The 23,452-nt window shown below is 36.7% G+C and overlaps 1 protein-coding gene across 1 annotated transcript; it reads left to right on the top strand.

Moving 5' to 3' along the window:
• The first annotated feature begins 277 nt into the window (after nucleotides 1-277).
• LOC103715140 (protein decapping 5-like) lies at nucleotides 278-15,911 on the top strand. Its single transcript, XM_008802675.6, has 8 exons — nucleotides 278-687; nucleotides 6,279-6,379; nucleotides 7,870-7,938; nucleotides 8,020-8,967; nucleotides 12,116-12,181; nucleotides 14,816-15,004; nucleotides 15,150-15,260; nucleotides 15,348-15,911. Exons 1-8 carry the CDS (start codon nucleotides 543-545, stop codon nucleotides 15,492-15,494), a joined length of 1,776 nt encoding a protein of 591 aa, XP_008800897.2. The 5' UTR covers nucleotides 278-542; the 3' UTR covers nucleotides 15,495-15,911.
• The last annotated feature ends 7,541 nt before the right edge of the window (nucleotides 15,912-23,452 follow it).

Below are 23,452 nucleotides of genomic sequence, written 5' to 3'. Positions count from 1 at the left end.
TCTTTAATGATTCTTTAATGCTGAAGGGTCTTTTTGGGAAAAAAATAAAAAAGGAGTGATTCCCACCTCATGGGAAAGTAACTTTCCCATATTTCTCATGGGAAAGACTTTCCCATGAAATGTGGGAATCATATTCCCATGGGAATACAACTTTCCCATCTCTCTTCTTTGAAAACTCCAACCAAACAAGAGGCATTTCATTACTTTCCCGTTGACCACACTTTCCCCCCTCCTTTTCCTGCGAACCAAACGAGCCCCTAATGTTTTCAACCGGAAAACCAAGAAGAAAATATCTCAGAATTCCCAAGTGAAGCCCGTACATCCTTTTCGAGACCTCTATATATGAGGCCCCATGGGGGTCAAAACCGCAGTCGCGTTAGTAAGAGGGAAAGCTAATATAGGGCTTCTCTCATCTCCCGTCTCTCGCCCCTCCCCTCGCTAGGGTCGTCCCTCTCCCTCTCCCTCTCCCTCTCCCTCTATCTCTGTATATAAACCGTTCGAATCTCGGCGGCTCGCATCGGTGCTGCGCGAGGGCGAAGGCCATGGCGGCAGAGAGCTCGAGGTCGGGGCCCTCGGCCGACTCCTACATTGGGAGCCTCATTAGCTTGACCTCCAAAAGCGAAATCAGATACGAAGGCATCCTCTACAACATCAACACCGAGGAATCCAGCATTGGGTTGCGTGATGGTAACGACACTCTCTCGTATTACCTTTGTTCTTTAGGTTTTCTGGGGTTTGTCTTGTTTTTTTGGGGCAAATTCTAGTGTCAAGTTGGAATTTTGAGGCTTTTTTGGGGGGTTTTGGTTTTTTCGGTTGCTATTTCAGGTGTTCTCAGATGTGGGCGTTGCTAGTTTTGCTATGACTTGGTTCTCTTGTTTTCATCTATAGTAAATATAGTTGTTGTTTTTGTTATTTCGTACTTATTTTCCTTCTCCATAATCATCATCGTTCATTTTTTTTTCCGACATCCGTTGTTTAATTTCTATTCTTGTTTTTCTTAAATTTTGTTTTCGGTTTTCTCCCCTTTGTGGTTTTCCGGGATGGCGGTTTTTTTTGTATCTGATTTTTTTTTTCTTCTAATAGTTTAATTCTTGATTATGTAGGAGTTTTTCTAGTTGTTCCAGTGTCCCTTTTTTTTATTTTATTTTTTTTAAGATTCTTCGAGCTTAGCCTTTTCTTTGTGATGGAATTCTCTACATGTCATCCTTTTTCAAGAATATATAAAGTCCTTTTGAAGTTTCATGTGGAACTATGATGAGCTCTGCATATAACTCTCCATGTACATATGAGTAATTTAGAGCCGTGGATCTTCTTTTGTGGGAATATTTTTCTTTTTGATGCTGGGCTATAATCGTTGAATTGGCAACATTTATTGTCTGAATCACAGTATCGTGCTCAAGATTGCATTTTTATATATGGATATTGTCTACAAATCAATGCATCATGCAGAAGCCCGATTTACAAACTAGGGCACCTCTTCAATTCAAGTTCCAGCTCCATGCATCCATATGGCAATAACTTTGTTTTTGGAATGGTATTAGAGCTTTGGAGGTACTTGTTTTTTTAATAGACATAACTCATTATCCTGTTGCCAGAGCAAGTCAAAACCTTCTGGCATTGTGCTTGGCTAGGCCGTTCTCCATGCACCCATCTTCAGTTTTGTGCCATTTCGCAGTTAGTAGGTGGTCTTAAGGCATGCAGAAGTGAAAACTGGTTATGCATTTTTATTCTTTCAAATTTGTTCTCTTTGAGGCTCTTCAAGTTCAAAACACTCCACTAGATCCTGTACTCTTTCCATGACAAACTATTGGTAACAAATTAATAGTAGGCCTGCGCAATCAGTTTTGTCTCATTTTTTGTCTTAAACTCTGCTTTTATTGATTTTGTCCTTATGCAATATTTTGTTTTTATTAACAAAATTTCTCTCTCTCTCTTTTTTTTTGCATCACTATCTTTTAAGTCAATGCAACAATGATTATTATTAGAATCACTTGCCCTTTTTGAGCACTCACTCATGTTAGAACTGTTACTTCTATGTTTCTTTTTTTTGGTTACATGGAAAGATGTCTAACTTTTAAATCCTGGATTAGAAAATTCTATATATAAGATGATGGTGCGTCCATCTCTCTAGTTTTTTTCTATATACTCAATGAAAGTCATTGAAAGCAGACCCGTCAAAGGCAAAACTTTATGTGCATTAAAAAAATAAAATACATGTTAATAAAATGGCAATGAAAAAAGAAAAACTATAACCTTGACTGAACATGCATGATAGAACACGCCGGGTGTAGAAAGAAAAGGATATGAAGAAATAACCAGTTATGATATTTAAGAAATTAACCAACATATTTAAAATTGTAAAATAAAACCAATGAAGACTGTAACTTTGTTTATGCTCTTTAAAGCATATGAATATCTTCTTGCATTCATTCCAAAAAATGATACTCAAACAATTATCATCTCGATTTAATTGGTCTCTTTACTCTTTTTCTGATCTTGCATCCACATTTTCAATATTGAATATGGTGCTTAGGTGGTTGAACAAAATAAAAAAAAGCTCCATATGCAGCAAGATCCTTTTTGCTGCTCAATCATACCAACTGATGTGGCATTTATGGCCTTATTACATATTTATCTTGTAGAATTTTTTATTAAGCTTCACTTCCACATGTTGGTTGTTCAACTTGGCAAAAGTATATCTCCACTTTATCTACCCTGCGCTTCACTTTAAGTCTCTAAGTTTATCATGTATCCTGCATTCACATATAGCCTCTTGCTTATGCTACGTCTAGCTGGAATGATCTTATGACGATGGATGGACTGGGAAAGAGGCCACATATTCTTTAACTTTATTTTGAGAAGTAGTAAAAGATCTTGGTGAGAAATTAACAAAGATAATCATGTCAGTGTATATTAATCGATGACCTAGTTCTTGTTTACTTCTTAAGCAACTGCTGACTACTTATAGCTGTTGGTTAATGGCTATGCTAAGGAAATGTTTCTTCTAAGCTTTTGGTGGAAAGGGACGTTTACCTGCAATTTTCATCAAGAGATAATAGGTGAGGTTTCAAATGAATGCGTGCGGGAAATTTATAGGCACAAGGGTCATAATGGTTCTTTAATGTAATGATGGCAATTGATAGGCGTTAAGTTCCTACTGGTGATTATTGGGACTCTTATATTGGAGATCAGTAGAGATTTCATACTAAACCTGCTAAGTATCCACTTAGGAACATTGATTTTCTAGTTGTTGGAATATCTTCCATTAAAAGAATCTTATTAAACTGAATTAAGAATTCTTAGATAAATTGATGAAATCAATACTGACTAGTCTGAGACCTAAGGCATTCTGCAGGAGAAATTATTAGTCAGTATTTATGGCTGATAATCAGACTCAAGCCAGGCTTTGATTATTCTGAGTTTGGTCAAGGAAATCCAGGCTATCGTCTAAGTTAGCTTATTTTTTAGGCCAAAATAGTTTTAAATTAGGTATAGCTTGTCCTTGACATGACCAAGGGCCTGGTTGGAAGTCTAAGTATGATAAAGTTTCATGTAAAATACCTAAGCCTGCCTAATTACTATTCTGATGCCTAACTGTAAAATAACGAAACATAACTTATATACCCTTCTTACGTTTTCCCATGCCTTGTCTCCCACTCTTCCTCCCCCTCCCCTTGTCTCCTCTCCTCCTACTTCCGCTTCTCTCCACTCAGCTCCGTCACCTCGCTAGCAATTGCCAGTGTCATGACCCGTTTCTAACTTCATCCACACTAACTCTGCAATCATGCTTTTGCCATTTTCGCTGCCCTCAACCTCCATCACCCTTGACTGTCTTCTGTTGCTGGTAGGTTGGGTCTTGGTTGGGAGGGAGAAAGAGATGTTGGGAAGGGTAAGTAAGAGAGAGACCTAGGGGAGGGAAGGAAATAAAGCTTTCCTTGAATGTGTTTTAAACAAAAAAGGACTAAAGTTCTAAAACCTCTACTGTTTTTTCCTTTTTTCTTTTTTTTTTTTCCATCAATATGGTGGTATCTGTGACACCACTAGGGTTTCAAGACACTTTCAACCCTGAACCTCTCCAAGTGGAAGCTCTTTGGAGAGAGGTGCCAATCGAGCTAACAGTTGTTGGCCCTCTACTATTTTTTTCTCTTTTTTTTGAATAAAAATATTACAAATCACTCTTTCTGATTTAATGCATGGATAAATTACATGGAAAATGTTTCTAGAACACGATAAAAGTCTTCATGATGATTGCAAGTCTTAAAACACATCAACAGTTTGGTTTTTGCTTATTAATATTTCTAAATGCCAACCACTTGAGCTAAAAGTCGTTGGCCCTGCACTGTTTTTTCTCTTCTTTCTGTATTAAAACACTAAAAATATCTCTTTCTGATTTAATGAATGTATAAATTGCATGGAAAACTGTTTCTAGAACACGAGAAAATTCTTCATGATGATGCAAGTCTTACAACATGTCAGTAATTTACTTTTTGCCTACCAATATTTCTAAAAGTTATATATGTATATTCTCTTTAAGCTAAGCACATCAATCATAAACCTTGTATTTATGCATGTCATGGCTTTATTGCAAAAGTTATAAAAAAATGTGGCATCATAGATTTTTTGTGTTTCTTACGTTAAAAAAATAGTTTAAAAGTTTTACTTCTAATTCAGAAAGTCTCTACGATATTGGGCTGCATAATATCAAGCAAATTACTTGGTTTTACCAGGTTAAGGAACATGTGTGATGAATATCACATTACAGGCTATGGTCGGGAAAGGAATCTCATAATTAATGGCAACTTAATTATATGGAAAGATGGAAGCATTTCTAGGTTCCATTTTTTCTTAACATAATAACGACTTTTATACTTACCTCCTGGACATACAGTAAGAAGATGATGCAATTAAACCCTACTAGATACTTTCCAATAAAACCAACCAAAGAGGTGTTGATGAAACTATTTCTTTTGTTAGATGGTGCTTGAGAAAATTGCTGTTAAGATTTTACAATCCAAATCAACAGTAGACTGTTTGGATCTCATCCTACAGCTTCATCATGTAATTTGTATATGGAAACATGTGGAACTATTTTCTATAGTTTAAATTGCTTGTTTATCACTGGCAAGTCTCAAGTATGTAAAGTGAACAAGCTTTTGGAGTTTTTAACTTCTAAAATGTAAAGAAAAAGATGTTATGGAGTTAATGGATTTAAAAGCAGGAGATATAGTTTTGTATTTAGCAGGAGACATTGGTTTGTATTTTTAACATACATTTATCAAGATTTGACTAGCATCCAGCACATGGGTAGCATGTGCTTATTGAAAAAGGAAGCCTTGTGCAAGTGTGCCCCATCATCTGCTTGACATTGATCGCTACTCTTCTCAAAAAGTTTATTTGGGAACTATGAAATGGAATGCCTCAGAGTCCTACAGCGTGCTGGACTCTTAACCAGAAGGCCCCTGAGGCATTCTGGACTCGGGGCTTTCTCATTATATATTGCAAGATTTATCATATTCAAAGTGTTCTACCTAAAAGGATCATTGAATTAATAGGTAACATATAAATATCTTGAATAAACAAACATGGTCTCTCTTTCATTGGACATTCTATACATGGTCTTAAGACAATGGAAGGTAGGTGTCTTATATTTATGGATTTTTATTCTTCATTCATCTACCTTACAATTGACTCTTTCTCTCTCCCTCTCTCTAATTGACATTTATTTTATATTTAAAATTTTGAAAACGATTTAAAATTGTCTCATGATCCAAAAGTGGATCCATGTTCTGATATAACATCCTCTATGATTGACAACTAAGTCCTGATCTTTATATCGTTGCTTGAAAATGAGCGCATGGGCCTTTCTAAGCATCTATCTTTAAAATAAGCTTCTAGCACTCATGTCATTCTCTCTTTTGTTTTTTGGTCAACACATGTAAGCTGCATGGTCTATGGCTGTCTGAGATTGCTTATATTATATCAGCATTTCTAATCACAAATTATGTTTATGGTGTTGTATTCCTGCAAGAGAGTCGTTTGTTTGGATTTCCATAAAGATCTCCCACAATCGCAAAGCTTGTTAGCTCACTTCATTACTATTTTTTATAATATCACATTCCTCATAAGCACTCTACTGGCGCCATGTTTGCAGAATATTTCCATAATAGCCTGCTTTATCATTGCAAAATCATTTTATGGCTGTAACTTCTTTTATCTGTAGGATTTTGTGTTTCTGAAATAACTTCTATTGATTGCTGTTTCCAATTTTGTCTTGGCAGTGCGATCTTTTGGAACCGAAGGACGAAAGAAGGATGGTCCGCAAATTCCTGCTAGCGACAAAATCTATGAGTACATACTCTTTCGTGGGAGTGATATCAAGGTAGACCAACACTTCTGAGTTAGTTGATTGTTCAGATATTAAGAATAAGTTAGAACTGTGAGAACAATTATTGGTCATGATTAGAATTTACAAACAGTCTGCATGCACGGTAAATATTCGTTGTGACAAACTAAGTAGATGCAAAATGCACATCAGAGCCATTTATGCATCTTCTTCCAAACTTCGATTGAATGCCCAATAACAAATCAACCGATACTTCTAGGCTTAAGGTTTACATTAAATGCTCTGCCTACTTCTATTATGTTCGTGATTGATTGTTTCCATGTGCCTGGCCTATTAACTTGAAGTATCAGTTTTGCTGTTGTTATGTTCATCTTTGCTTGCTTTTGTATATCTTGCAATTGTTTCTTTTTTCCTATGAAATTCATTGTTAATTTTTCTATTTTAAAACCCTCTTTGGTCTTTGCAACACTTGTTTAAGCTCATTGGCTTTTCACAGGTGCACCTCTTCATTGAAATGTCTCTAGCTCCCTCCTTGATTAAACTGTCACAATCTGTTATCTTATTAATACAATTTGAAGAATCATTGATGTAGCATATAGATGTGCAATTATCTAGTTGACTTGACACCATCCACCTGTCTGTGAAACTATTGGAAACATTCCTTTTCCAATCCTGCCATTTTCCCAGCCTTTCATTATCAACAATATTAAAGCTTTTTAGTATTGATTGGGTATTAACATGGTAACCATTTTTTTGTTTTCCTGAAATTGTGTGCCATATACCTCGAACTCAAAGCAGTATGCATATACCTCATCCTCGGAGCAATATGCTATGTACACCATCATTCATCCATTAACTTACAGCTTGGTTGCTTGTTTCATTACTAGTTGCATCGATGATGTGTCATTCTTTAAAGGTATTGCTGAATCTCCATATCTGAGCTAATGCTTTTATGACGGCATGTAACTTACTGCAGCTACAAGTTTTTTTTTATGTTTTTATTGATGTTAGATACTGGCTAATTCTGTCGAATATGAATTGCGGGATCAGTAAGATGAATCAGTTTTTAATGAATGAGTGGTTTCTAGGAATCTGAAGAGGTATGGCATAGTTACATTCGGATTATGCATGATATGGTGTTGTCATCATCTCTGCTGTCCCATGTGTAGGCCATCTGTTGAAGAAATGATGGTCCATATGATCTAGTTACTTGGCCGACTTTTTTTTATTTGCTATTTTCTACTAATTATGCAACAAAAACATCTAACCTTTCAGTTTTATCTTTCTCTGGCTTGCGTGTTATTAATCCACTGATTCAAGTGGTGAACATCTGTTTGTGATGGTCCTAATTTTAAGGAGTGCAGCCCATCCATGTCTCTGTCATGATGGTGTCTATTTGTGGGGATGTTAACTGTTAATGTTTATTTGTTTGAATAAATGTTGTATTTAGAATTCTTATAAAACATTAAGATTTGTTATTTGATTAATGCTGGAGCTTCAAACATATTCTCTTGCATTGGTTTCAGGATTTACAGGTTAAGTCTTCACCACCTGTTCAGACTGCTCCTATACACAACGATCCTGCTATTATTCAGGTAATGCAAGATGACCTTGCAGAATAGAGCATGAATTAATTTAATAATCTGTGACTCAATAACATTGTCAACGTTGTGCAGTCACATTACTCTCATCCTGCAACTGCATTGACTACTACAAGCTTGCCTCCTGTCGGAAGTGGAACTGCACCTGAACTTGGTTCCCATGCAGCTCAACTGGGGCTCCCAAGGCCAACTTTTCAAGGCAGCTTGCCTCAATATCAACCTGGGGGAAGCTTAGCATCATGGGGCTCCTCACCACCTTTGCCAAATGCCAATGGCTCTGGGATTGCGATGCCAATGTATTGGCAAGGATATTATGCACCCTCAACGGGGCTTCCTCATTTGCAACAACCACCTTTGCTTCGTCCACCACCTGGACTGCCAATTCCTCCTTCCATGCAACAACAATTGCAATATTCTGGAATGAATGCATCATTACCATCTGGGTCTCCAAGTTTGTCAGAGATCCCTCCTCCTTTATTGCCACCTGGTAGTAGCACCCTTAGTCTAACATCATCTATGTTTCCATCGACATTGGCTCCTGCCTATACCAGTGCATTAGCTCCTGAAACATTGGCAAATCCGATGCCAAGCAAGCCCTCCATCACTTCTCATCCTGCAGCACCTCTTGGTACTAATTTGCCATTTGTGCCCCCATCAACTTCTAGTCTTGAGCCTGCCTCAACTCTCTCTCAGAATATGCCATCCATCATCAGTAGCAGACCCAAGACACTTCCTAGTCCCATTGTTGCTCTTCAAACTATATCCCAGGTCATGCCCTCCGTTATCGGCTCATCCAGTTCGAGCCAAGTTGAATCGTCACTACCCTTGGTAACTCCAAGTCAGCTGTTGCAGCCTGGCCTTTCCATCCCTACTTCTTCTGAGTCATTGCAAATGAGCAACAACGATGTAGAGATTAAACCACCAGAAGCTAAGGTTAGACCATTATTACCTGAACCATCTGCATTGACTCCAGCTGAAAATAAGGCGCCCATATTGCCATTACCAAAACCAACCAAGCAGAAGGTATGGCGGTAAAATGCTTGTTATCTGTGAACTCCCATATTATGTTTTCTGAACTCACTAACTCCTTAAATGTCATTTTGTTTCCGCTCATATTCTATAAGTTAATAGTTCTTTATATCTTCTCATGTTACTAATTTTGTTATAATAATATAGACACATATTTCCTTTTAACAATTAAACACATCTCGAGAATGTGGAATCTGAACAATTTTTCCCAAATGCAAACTTCACTTGTGCCAAACCAAAGCCTGCATGTAGAAGGTGGAGGCTTGACAAGTTGACATACAAGGTCACAAGAAACAGAGGCTGAATCAATTGAGATGAATCTTGATCGGACTCATTGATGCCCCTAGAACTCAAGCCTTGTGACAGATGAGCAATAATTAGCCAGTATGTGCCCCCATTTTGACACATTAACTTGATTGTGATAAGAAATAGGATATAAGTAAGCTATTGCAGTTCCTATAAGTGATATATAACGACATTTCTTATAAAAATGTGAGAGGGTTGGCAAGGCTGGCTCTTGAAGGTGATGTGTGGAAATGGTGCCTGATTGCAATGATAAGAGAATTTTTTCCTGGATTAGATGGACTGATATCAGAAAAAAGAAGGCTGTTCTATGAAAGCCAAGTATATCATGGACATCATGTAGAATGTTGGTGCTCTGACAACTAGTACCGGTCTAGTGGATATAATGATGAGTCAATATTGCATGCTCGTAGAACATCTATCCACTACAAGCTTATATGTGGTAATATAATATTAAAAAGATGCATGGAAAACTTGTAGATATTACTGTGTGGAATGATAGGTTTAGACTTTGTAGCATTAGGAGTTGAGACGGGAGATAATCGTGATAATATTATCATGTATGCATGATAAGTATTACTGAAGGATACAATTTGAAACAATTTTGATAGGATCTTTATGCCCATGCAAGTGAATATAGCATGAATGTATCTACTGGTGGTTTTTAGTTGCTTCTGTAAGAAAAGTACAACAGTTTGAAGACAAAAAATACTATGAAAAGTTGACTACGAAGTTGCAACAACAGAGGATATAATGACCACAAATGCCTACAATAAGATTACATAATGACTTTAATATGTCAGTTAAATGGCTTGTAGGTTGGTTATTTTCCCTCTTAAGAGATGTTGATATGCATAAGATGTGCATAATCATAGATCATTTCTTTGAGAATCCAAGGGTAAGTGCTCAGCATGTAGCTGCAAAATGTTATGGTCTTATTGGCAATTAAGAGTTTGTTTGAAGAAATGATGAAGAGCAATGGAAAGATGCAAAAAAAACCCCACAAGGCTATGCTTGTAGCATATGAATTGTATATTAGGTTGTTCTCATAAAGACATGAAGGAACAATGAAGAGGTGCTAAATGGAGACTGAGATTGATTTAATCAGGTGCAATAAAAGTGTAGATAATGCAATATTGGTGAGGGATGGGAAGCTTAAGATGAACTATTCTTTTTCAAAATTATTCAACTAAGATTTTAAGAAAAGGAAATAGTTTTCGAGGAATTATTTTAAGAGCTTGTTACACATGTAGAGATGATATTTTTAACTTTTGGATATTCAAAAGAAAAACTAACTCAATAAAACAATGTTGAATGTAATGTTAAAAATCCAATTCCTTGTTCCTTTATATCTTTTGTTCATCTTTCTTCTCATCGTTCACATTGTATTGTTTTGTTTTTTCAGACTTCTCTATCACATTGTTGAGCCCAGACCATCTATGATTACTTGTACATTTGCCCTGTAATTGTGTTGAATTAGCTTGCCATTTTGGATTGCTTCTAATTTATATTAGTGCTTCTTAGCTTCCTTTTGTTAAATTTCTGTCTGCCAATTATGTAATATTATGTGCAGCATTTCTTATTTCAATATGTGATTTCAGATTCATCGGTCAGAATTTCACATGCGTGAAATCTAGCTACATGTACTGGTTCATGATTGGCTATTAAATTTAGTTTAAAGACTCAAGTTGTAAGGATGTTTTATTCAATTTGGTAAATAATTTATTCTGTAAACTTGAAAAAGTAACTTATGGACCCTAGTTTTGCAATACATTACTAAAATAAGTACCTCTTAAGGAAGTGGACACAACAAAAGTAAAACAATTAAGCTTAGATAATTAAAAATAGAAAAGTAGAAAGTTACTTATCTTAGAGGACTTGTTAGATACCCTATTTGGGGTTGCCTAAAGCGGGACAAGGAATGGAAAGTGGGGAGGGAGGCAGAAAATATTGGGTTGTGGATTTTTTGGGACCATATGTTGTGATACTTTGATCATTCCTCAAGCATTTCATTTCAAGGCAGTTATTGAAACAGAATATTCAGACCTACCCTAGAAAATACGAAGAAAATACCTCAAATATGATGATGATGCGTGTGTATACCTGTTTTGACATGTTACAGATGAATCTTTGATCATTTATTCATGCTTTGCAAGTAATGAGGGTTATATAGTTGAGGATTCTGGTGCAGTATTGATGAAATTTGATTCCATACAATGACAAGAATGGAAACATTTTAGAAACGTGTCCAGTTTACTGTTATACCTGATATATTATTTTTAATGGTTTTCGAGAAAAATTAATTTCTAGATCTGAACAAAACAGGAGCATAAGTTTTATCAAAATCTGTTTAAATGGAACCATCCTATCATTGGTATGTGGCTGGCTTACTATAAAGTTTGGAGGCTAAATTTTAATAAGACAATTTCTGAAAATGGCTTTGCCGTCCAAGGAGACTACTAGAACGAAAACTATTACTTCATAACCATGTTTTTTCTTGGATTTTAACTGATGCGGAACACTAAAAGAACATCTGATGCGGAACACTAAAAGAACATCTGATGCCATGATTTACTTTATTATACTTCTGGTACTGTTCAGAAGTATGTTTTTTATAATTGTTTGAAAAAAGGGATGTTGATTTTTGTGTTAAAGTAGTTTCCTGTATCATTGTTTTACCTTTTTTCTAAACTGTTAGGATGGAAGACTAGTTCAACGAGGATGAACAAGTTAAACTCATTTTCATTATTGTTTTTTAGATTTTAGTGCTACACACTTGCTTTTAAAAAAATTCTTTTTTAAAATGATGTGGGTTTTGATATATAAATTGTTTATCCAGCCAAATGGAGCTGCCTTGCAGACTTATCACAGCTCTAGGGGGCGTGGAAGAGGAAGAGGAAATGGGGTACTGCATTTCTTTGTTCTTTCAATTCTTCTAATTATTTGTTTTTATAATGAGACAAACTTTCTGAGTAGCTTTATAAGGCATGAGATTTCCATTACTGATCATAGGAAATGTAAAAGCAGAAAACGCAAATCTCCCACAATTTCAGTCATATGTTTTTAGCAGGCTAAACCAAAATCCATGTAAAATTAAGTTAATAATTATTTCTTAGATAGTATTATGATTTTTTTATGCTGCTACCCAAGTTGAGCATATATTGATATGTTCATTATTTTCCATGCCGAGCTGGTAGGAATGACTAGAAATCCATGGGTTAAGGTTTTGAATATCATTTAACATTGCATTAACTTTAAATCTTCAGTATATTTTTCACTTATGAACTTAGTAACTGGGGTTCATTTGTGGGTGTCAAATCTACCTTCCTTTCTTGAATGGAGTTACATGTGCTATGTTTTAACCATCCATTCACAAAGATATCAGCGAAGTATGGCAAGCTTTAAATGCCCTTAAACATTTACTAAATTTCTTACGACCTCAAGACTTCACTTAGGATATCCTTCCTGATCCCCTAAAACTGCTGTCACCTTGCAGTAAAATAAGGAAATGATTGTCCTGTTTTCTTCATTAGAAAAATGGACAGTGGCTTCTCTCCTAATCTGCCAGTTTTCCTTCATGATATTGTCATATATTCTTGTTGGGTAAAACTCTCAATTCTGGTGACATTGGAAATCAACTAACAGAACTTACTATTAAGTGATTACGTAAACTTGTGTTAGGAAAACCTACCTTATTTTTTGATTCTCAACTTCTTTAAGCATTCTATGCCACATAAGTTTAAGGGCAAGGAGTTCTGTGCTGCACGAAAGATAAGAACTGCAAACTCGCAAATAGCCTCTTGATGATTCTTATGCAAAGTCTACTGAATAATTCAATGTGTTTTCTAAAACATGTTGCAGAAAAATCTATAAAACACGTTTATCTTTAGAAGTTGTGTTTTTCAATAGGTAATTCTGTTTGAGCCTTTGAGGACTCTTCAACTGCTTGTGCAAAGGCACCTGCTTCCTAAATGTTTCCACATTTCTTTTGAGAGCATTCACTTTCATGAACCAGTTCTTGAATCTGCCCCATTTCAGAAAACTAAGCTTCTGATCAAGCAAAAATATAGACCTTTTTTTTCCAAGTTTTTTATGATTTATTATTCGTGGCACTGTGGTAATTTTTTCTATAAGCTAAAAATTGTTCCACGAATCATTTATAATGCATTTTACTAATCTCATAAACAACTCAGGCTATTTCAAATTAGATCAACTTAATATCAATTAGATTAGTGTGACCTACATGCAATATGTATAGGCAACATGAATACATAAATAAGATGTATATAGATGTGCACTTACTTAACATTTATGGATGGCTTTTCTTGAAGTCTTAGCTCCTCATTTGTGTCACAAACCCTTATATGGATAATGTTATCTAGCATGGTGCCACATGTTTGTGGTTGCCAGTTGGACTTGTAAGTTCCTTGATCACTGGCTACTGAATTTGATTTTAAATGATACGGCTTGGTTCCAGTTGGATAAATTAATTCTAGTTTATTATTTATTTATGCAGGATACAAACAAAAATTTGAACTAATGTTTCACCGATTTAAGATCATGTTCTTGAATTTAAATAATGATTCTTGTCTAAACTGGATCTATCAATTGGAATGCATACTTGCCCCATATTTCTTGCGAACAATTCTATATCTAGCATAGGTTTTGGACACCCTTTTTTAAGTGTTGTTGTGGCAGCACATGTTTAAGAGTAGTTTTCAAAATTCAGAAGGATCTTGACAACTGCAGCCTTCCACATGATCATGTGGAAAGTGTGCACAAGAAGTGTACACAGACCTTATTTTTCCAGTTCTTATTTGATATCCTTTGTACCTCCCTTTTCCAAACCTTAAGACATGGGATTCCTTCAATAATTTCCTTCTGTTTCATACTACCTCTGATTGTCAAACTAAGCACTATGAACAAAACAAGCCACAGTTCTATGAATTGGTAGCCATCTTTATGGACTTTCGCCAGAATTCCTATTTAATGCTGCATCCCCTGAATTTCGATGTTCCTGAAGTCTAATAAATCCTTATTTGATCTCTCAAACCTTTTTCTGGAGCCTTTACTTTAAAGATGTTTGAACTAATTCTACCAAAGATTTTGAAAGAAGCACCTAAAATTTAATGAAATCCCTAATTTTCGAATTCTATTTGTTAGCATTTCTAGTTAGCAATTATAATTGAAAAATGGGCTTTGAATGTGGTGATCTACGTGGAAGGACATATGCATGTATCTTTCATAATTGCACTGGCATGCATGTTTCCTTTGTCATTGCATCAGCATGCATGTGTCCTCCATCACTTCATTGGCTGCTCAACACATATATCCTCTTGAAGTGATCTTCCTTCGTAGTTGTATCAGCATGCATCCTTCCATAATAAAACACCTAGCAGTTACACGGGCACATGATTGCAAACTCAAGCAGATGTGCAACCATTATGTACCTGGCTGTAGTTATGCAGTTACAGAATGTATCCTATCTTGATGTTGTTTACTTATATGATGAAATGGACCTTTGTCTCTGGCTTTGCAGTATCCGCGCCCTGTCACCAAATTCACCGAAGATTTTGATTTCACAGTAATGAATGAAAAATTCAAGAAGGATGAAGTGTGGGGCCATCTTGGTAAAAGTAAAGCCCAGATAAAGGACAGGGAAGGAGAAGATGAAGCTGATGATACTCTGGAGGACGATGATCCAGAGTCCACAAAATTGGAGATAAAGGTACTATGACATGTTCTTCTGAAGCAAGCATCACTTTTGCACCAGTTGGTTAAATATCAACATGTTCTTCTGACACAAACATTAAACAGTTTAAATATTTTTCCCTTATCAACAAGAACCAGCTACTGACCGATATTTCCTTAAGCCTGTTTACTGCAAGGATGATTTCTTTGATTCACTCTCTTGCGACACACTCAACAATGGTGCAAGGAATGGGAGAACCAAGTTCTCTGAGCAGTTGAAAATAGACACAGAGGTAAATCGAACACTTTCTTGACCTTGACCTTGACCTGTATGCTGCTAAAATAGAGATGTTGCTATATAAGTAAATTTTCCTATGCAGACTTTCGGTGATTTTGCAAGGCATCGGCCAGGTCGAGGTGGCGGACGTGGCCTTCGTGGTGGGCGTACAAGGGTTTCATACTACGGACGAGGGTACGGCTATGCCGGGAGGGGCCGAGGCCGTATTTCTTCAAACCGTGCCTCTTAAGGATGCTGCTGGCACTAGGTTACATGCCGGTGGGATCAAGTAGTCGATGATGACAGGGCTGTCTTTTAGTTTAATCTTAGGGAGTGCTGTCCGCTTACCTGTGTGATTGCTTTATAAAATAAAGAGAAGCTCAGGAGAGAACAATTGGGGGGTTTTCAGTTATGTGAAAATAAATCCCGGATGGTAAGTGAGCTTGTTGAAGCTCCTATGATCACGCAGGTGGCATGTTTGAGGCCTTGTCTTCTTATAACTATGAATGTTATAGGTTTAGATCTGTGCTGTTTTACTTTGGTTCCCGTTTTTCATTTTCTTGAAGATCTGGCCAGAAGACTATTGGTCACCATAGTTCGCTTATGTAGTGAACAGCTCTGAAATGCTGCGAAAAAATTTCTGATTCTGATAAAAGCTTATTAGTGATATTTAAAAGTAGCAGCAAATAATTTCCCTTGTGTTGATTGTGTCGAGGCGTTATGCTGTTAAGGCAAACAAGCCGACACCATCCTCCATTACCAGGTCTTTGATTTGCGAGGACCATAGACCGGCCAACCCCGATGGAAGCACAGCATTAGAAGTTCAACATGGGAACCGTTCCTCCATTGAATCAAAAAGGTAAAGAAAAATTACTCCAAAATTGTTTTGAGTAGATCCTTATATTATTAAATTTTCTAAATGTGTGTACCAAAAAAAAACAACATAAATATTGATGACATAAAAGTTTGTATAACGTCCAAATGGATTCTTGACTTTACTTTCCTTTTTTTAAAAAATTTAAGCATCAAACAAATCCTTCATTTGTATATCATCGGTTACAATCATTGTTTGCATGTTGGACCTTAATAGGTGATTGAAATCTCCTCGCTCATCTCCCACCACCCTCAAAACAAACAAACGAAAAAAAAGATTCAAGTATATGAACTATTAATGACTTCGATGATGCACGTTCTTTTAGCATCTCCTTCCCAAAATTTTAAAATATTTTAAACTCTTATACAGGTAATGAAGAAAATCTGAACTCAAGAACATAATGAAAATGCCATAAACATTGATTTTGTCCAAGACAATTCAAAAAAATTGATAAGTTATGATAATTTTGACACAGACATGCGGAAAAAAACTTTAATCATCGGTACTTATAGTTAACAAAATGACTAAATTTTAAGATTCCCTCTGTCACAGATGCGATTAAAAATTTGTGGAATTTTTTTTTTCTCAAACGCAATTAACTGTTGATTAACAACGAGTTATTCGACAGGTATCCCATAATCTCACCAGAACTCTTGACATATAATGTGAAGTGGTCTAAGATAAATTCAACCTTTAAGTAAAATCATTTTCCCTTTTTTGAACCCTGAGTATTACAAGAATGAGGTTGCTTTTGCGAGTAGATGAGATGGAGAGCCGGAAATACAATTACATATTTTGACTATATATTTAATCTATATAATAATAATCGATCGAGAGTCTTCGAACATAGATAGATTCATGATAAATTAAAATTGACTTGATTTGAGGTCAAATATGTTAGGTGAGATCTCCCAAGAGAAAATTAACAATACCAAACACTAAACAAAACAAAAATAAACACAAACCATGATATAATCCGATTAAGGCCATCTCCTTGGACTACGTGCTCAAACCCAACGAGCCCAGTTTAGAAACAAGGCCCACTACTTTCTTGCCCACGGCCCATTTAGCACCAGCTCTTTGAGAGAAAACCACCAAAAGAGCATTCAGCTTCTCTAACGGCAGCTGCATCTGGACGCAGGCCACCATCGATTCTATATCTCTTCCGAACTCCCATCTCTCGCCGCCGCTAACGGAACAAAAAATGGCCGCAGCTCCGGCGATCTGAAACGGAACAGAAAAGTATCACTCTTCCATAAAAGTATGCTGTCTGGTGTTGCCAGTATAAGAAAAATTGCTTGTCCAAACCTGATATAAGTGACGTGGCATTTTCTAGCTCCCACCGCTCCATTGTTTGGCATGTGTTAAGAGTCCAAATATATTGCTTATGAAACAATTTATGTACGATAGTCACTATCAGCATACTGATTTATGAATCAGTTTGAAAGTAGGGATTATAAAATGATTATTAATAAAATACCATAACACGGAAATGTGAAACATAACTATAAGACTAATATTTTATGGAAAACACATGCAAAAATGCATAAAAATCATGAGAAAATCTTGATGTACCTATGATTTAGTTTTATATAGGTTATTCTCCGGAAAAATTTTGAGTACTTATATAAGACTAAGAAATACAAAAAATACCTATCGTTTAGTTTTTTGGATAATGTCCTAAGTTGTTACAAATAGTATCAGAGCGGATCCAGCCCATTGCCAAAAATACTGCAAGACAAGCTTATTGAGACTGACCACAGGCTAATCGTGGTGCTTGTAATTAGATTTAAATAGATTTAGATCCTTAGCCTAACGAGGATATTAGGATTTAAACGAAAGAAATATGTGAGAAACCATGCGGGTTTGTATTTAATTTCATATCGATATATTATATGAAGATCTGTGCGGACATGTATTTAGTCCCATGCATATCGATTATTTGCTAAGAAGATTTTGAGTATTTATACAGAACTAAGAAACTTAAAAATATTTTTTGCTAATCTTTTTTTTTTGAGTGAGGTCTTCAGTTTTTACAGAGTTAGAGAGACGCTTCTTTTGCCGATATTTACATCTTCCTTCCCTTTCTTTCTTCTTTTTTTTTTTTTCAATTCATCGAGAGCGTTCGGACCTTTCCACCTAATCCTGGCGTCTTCAAATTTCTCCCAGCTTGAGCTGGTCTGAAGTCTTCAGACCGAGGAGATGCAGTCCCATTCTAACTCCATAATGCAGGCCGAGCTCAAGACTACCTTCCATAACTCATTCAGCTCGACCTCCATCGAATAGTCTCGCCAACGGAAAACGTCCACTTTTACTTGCTGGTGACATGGTCTTTGTCCCGGAACACCTACGAAATTGTCCCATTGTTGCAGTTGTTGGTTCTCAGACGGAGAAGGCTTGTAATGGTTTATAGACCTTTGCATCTGAGCTCGAAGCACAATTTATTCTAGTTAATCAATTCTTGTTGTCAGAAATAAAGAGTGGCATCTTCATTAACTCATTCGACAGCTACTATTCTTTGATGCATTATAATAACCATTCAATCTCTTACTATTATTTCTTTGACGCATTGTGACAGAAAGATATCTCATCAATCCAGTTTATATTTGATGGGACCCACCAACAAGTTATTAAGATTCCAGCCTTCCAACTTTTATCACACATTTATTGGCTAACCCCCAATTATGGAGTCCAAGATCAGAAGCAACCTGTCACCGCATAACAGATATTTGACAGGGATTGTCTGAAACTGCCGTAATTAGGGCCTTTCTGTGTGTACGTGTCAATGTTCATCAGGCTAGACTTTCAAAAAACGATAAAAAAAAAAAGTAGTTTCATCAGCTGGATTCGCGGACAGACCCGGAGCTGCACACACAATCTTTTCTTTTGAACATCTGGCACAAATAGACCACGAGATGAATAAAACAGCCGACTAGATTGCCTTTTTTTCACAGCCGACCATTCTGCTTCGGTCTTGCCCCCTTTTCTCCCTATTTTATTTTAAAATATTTTATATGCTGACTGTTTTGAATATATTCAAACTAAACACGTATAATTTATTAATTTTAACAAATAATAATAATAATAATGATGACGGCAATAACAGTGATTTAACAATCTATACAGTTTTATAGAAGGTCATACCTTAGGCAAGTGATGCTTCCTTTTCAAGAAGAAACTTATATAAGATAGGTGTGAGAATCATTGGCCCTCACATAATAGGATGTGTGCCTAGATGATAGTGAATGATCCCTAATGCTTTAGCTGCAGAAAGTGAAACATGGGACAGCTTTTAGGTCCAAGTATAGAGTCCTAAATTATCAGAGCTTTTGAAATAGAGCTAGAGTTGGGTATTCATCAAACTCAAAAGCAAGCAGAGAATGATGAAGCCACTAAAAATTATGGATCTGAATAAAAACTTATGAAACTCCTTTAGATGGAGTAGATGGAGCTCAGTTTAATCATTCTTACATGATATAGGAATATATGGCGTAATCCAGTCCAACTTGTTTCCGATTACATGCATTGGTCCTAGGCATGTCCAGTGTTTCTCAGATTATCAGGTCTTAGCAATGCTTTTTGTCAATGAGAACCGAGTTAATCCAGCAACTTGTGTCTCCACATCAATGTGAACCAAAGGGTACAAGTAAACTGGCTCCGGGCCCATACGTGACTCAAACTTGTCTAATCACCAGAAGGCATTGCAGTTTTCGTGCTTAAAGTTCAAGGGGCGACATGCATGGTTGCTTCAGAGATGCACCTTGTAACTGAGATTAGAGGATTCTATCTTGGCGTCCAAGCAAGGAAAGGCAGAAGCTTATGGACCATATATAAGACTCCAAATTCATTGCAATGAGACATTGAAGAGAAAATGTGGCGGAGCATCTTGGAAGCCCTAGGGTTTTTTTTTGTGGGGACATTACAGCTAGGGAGTTCAAGAAACTCAGTGGGAAAACAACACCTTGAGACATTGAGACATTGGTCTGATCTCTGTCTCACAGACAAGATAGTAGATCGGTGACACTCCACTAATGTTTTGTGGGGGCATATGCCCCTACGGCACCTCTCTTTTTGATGCATCTCGGGTGCTTTGGTCTTCTGTCAAAAGTTGGGGTGGCATGCCCTAAGGTGCTACCCTTAATGGATTAGGAATCTAGGATAGGGTAATAGTCATTCCGTTTTGTTACAAGCATCTAGGTCGTACCATTTTGAGTTTTCTAGCTTTGGATGCATGATAGATCCACTGTTCCATTTAACGTGCGCGGGCTTTAAGATATATACCTGTAGCTTGCTAAAGATTTTTGTAAGAACTTTTTATTTTTCTTGAAAAGAAGATGGAAATTTTTTATCGATTCATTTCATAAGAATCTTGATAAAAACTTTCACGTAGTTCTTTTGGAATTTACAGAAATTAGTTCTTGAAATATTATCAATCTTAGATGAGTAGGAATATAGATGAATAGATTAGCTTGACTAATTTTTTTAAGGAAAGTCAGTAGTAACCTCCTCCTCACCACTCTCGGACATATTCTCGGTACATAAACTCTCACCCTTCTCTCAATATAGACAGGGAGACACCTTGCCTCTCTCTTCATCAAAAAAAAAAAAAAAATCTTTTTTCTGGAAAAAGGACTAGCTTTTAATGGCCAAGAAGCATGCTGATGCACCAATTGCTCATGAATTTGCAAACTGCTTCATTAGCTACAGAATAAATCCTTACTATTATTGTCAAAAATTGCTGAAGAATGAATTCATATTTCTAAGCGAATATTGCTCTTGAAAATAATGTATGTTCCTTTGGCAGAAAAAAATAGGTCCTTTTTCCCTTGTTGTTCCCTGATGGAATCCGTAGTCTTACAATGACGTGGAGAGGACTCTGGACCCATAGAACATATTCCTTCCATATGAAACTTACCCTTTCAAGAACATACATATACATCATAGCAGTAAAAAATTCCAACTAGAATTTATTATATCTTTATTTTTTTTTCTCTAAAATTGATCAAATCCCATGGGCACCTCGATAGAAACATAACATACAAATATGGACATGTCTAGTAATTAATTATAGCATGATCAGCATCATATTGGTCCAAGTTATTTCTTAGTATTTGACCTGATAGATGGATTGGAACACGGCCAATCGGACTTGGATCAGCTCTTTGGCACCCTTAGCCTTCGCGAGAGGGACCAGGTTCTTAATAATAATAGTAAAAGAGAAGATCCAAACATGGAACAAAGTCCAACAGATTCGTTGGATGCTTGACTAAGAAATCTCACGAGCTAATCAGATTCAGATGCAGTCCTACACGCAACAATGTTGGAACTCAACCCATCTAAAGCCCCACTTGATACTTATCCACTTCCTTTTAATTTCTAGCATTGGAGCTCATGAAGCCATCCTACCGAGAGAGACCGGAGACTGAAGAGACATCTCAGCAAGCTCTAGGCTAGGGAATGGGTCTCCACAATTCTTTTGCTCGTGGGAGACCCCTCCAAACATGGAGGGAGGGACCCCTTCGCCTCACCCCAACTGAACGCAACCCGAACCACCAACCCGAGGTCAAAAGGGTGAAGACAGGAGGTTGGGGCATGTCATATATGGCCACCTCTCCTTTTCTCCATTCCTCCTACTGTTCTTTTAATTGCCTTCCTTTGTCCTCTTGCTTCTAATTTAACTCCTTGAAGCGCATCCAAGTTCGAAGACATTCGGGCCATGGTCAGTGACGATGTTACCTTCCAGACTAAGCATGTTTATAGAGAGACTAATGGAGTCAGAAGAGGCTCTGTGGGTTAGGAAGAGAGAGTTGCATAAAGCACTATGAGGCTTGCTGTTTTTTAACTTTTTTAGATGTATCCATACTAGAAGTATATGAGTCATCCATCACAGCAAAAAAAAAAAAATCCAAGAAATGCATTTTTTAGGCTTAGGGTTGGGGAGAAGAGTTGCACTCCAAACCTAGATTGGGTAGGATCCAGGTGGATATGGATCTGACCCAGAAAAATCTAATGCTTTTGATTTTTGACATCACTATATCCTTCATGTCCCATTGCATATTTTCAGTCTGCTGCACAATGGAAACTTTTCATTCATTGCTGGTGTGAATTATGGAGTTGATAAAGACATTGGCACTTTGCAGCATGCATGATGACCGTCGATATTCCTAGGTGCGTTTGTAAAACAATTATCTCATATAAATATTTTTAAGACTTGTTTGCCATTACATTTTTGCCCTCTTACTGCTCAATAAGTATGATTGCATATTCTACTGGAAGGCTCCAAATCTTGGGTCAAATATTTAGATTTGATTTGACTCAGGCCCGCCTAACCCGTGTCGCTTCATATCTACAATTTAGATCGAGATATTCAGCCCTTCACTTTGAAATGCCACATAATTCCAATTCTATGGGATCCATATTTGATCCATATGTCTTAACGTTTAGGATAGATTCGTTCACATTGGATGTGGACCAACCTTGACTAAATTCGAGTTTGTCAAAAATTTGTTTTCGACTAGCTTATAGATTCCTTGTAGAATGGAAACTTTATTTCCACTGCAGGTTGGACTTCAATAAATGATAGACTTAGACAATCAGCTGGAGTTTAGTTGATCAGCAACTACGAGCTATCTATAAGTGCACTTAAAATTGGTTATATTCCACAGATGAATCTTGAAGCTTGTCTGTAGCACTCCAATCTACAAGAAAAGGAGAAATTTTTCTGCTTGATAAACATTAACACATTTACGGTTCGAAGAGACCAAATCTTGAGTCTATGATTCGGATCTAATTTGACTCGATCCTAACTAGCTTCGTTTCTGATTTAGGTTGAGATTTAACCCATTCACGTGCAAGACTTTGATGATTCCAATTACAAGAGATCCACGCAGAGCTTAATATTTGGTACACCTTTACTCAAGATCAATTCAGACATGGGTTGGATGTGGGCCTGACCGACCCAACTGCATCCTCATTTCAATATTGGCTCTGAACTTGATGCATTACATGGAGCTAAATTGGGTCAGCTAGGAGCAAGCTTTCAACTCAGAATTCAATTGGGATTTTGTTTATAGATGTTCATAAGATCCAAGTCAAGTTGGACCAGAGTCTAATTGACCCATTTGAAACTCTAAGAAGAGATAAAGAAGTCCCAGATTGAACAAAGTCATGCTCAAGTTAAGCGCTCCCACCAGCATCCATCCCTCCACAATCTTTAAGTTTTGAAAAAAGAGAACTTCTCATTGTGTTGTATCTCCTACACGAGTCGTTTTTTCTCCTTAAAATATCATACTAGATGTAGTCAAGCAAGATCTTATAATAATCTATATATTTAA

Source organism: Phoenix dactylifera, chromosome 9 (genome assembly GCF_051530095.1).
Source record: "Phoenix dactylifera cultivar Ajwa chromosome 9, Ajwa_hap1_PhDact_Kaust_v1.1, whole genome shotgun sequence".
Lineage (NCBI taxonomy): Eukaryota > Viridiplantae > Streptophyta > Magnoliopsida > Arecales > Arecaceae > Phoenix > Phoenix dactylifera.
Note: the sequence above shows the minus strand (reverse complement) of the source record. Positions and strands in the feature narration are given on the sequence as shown.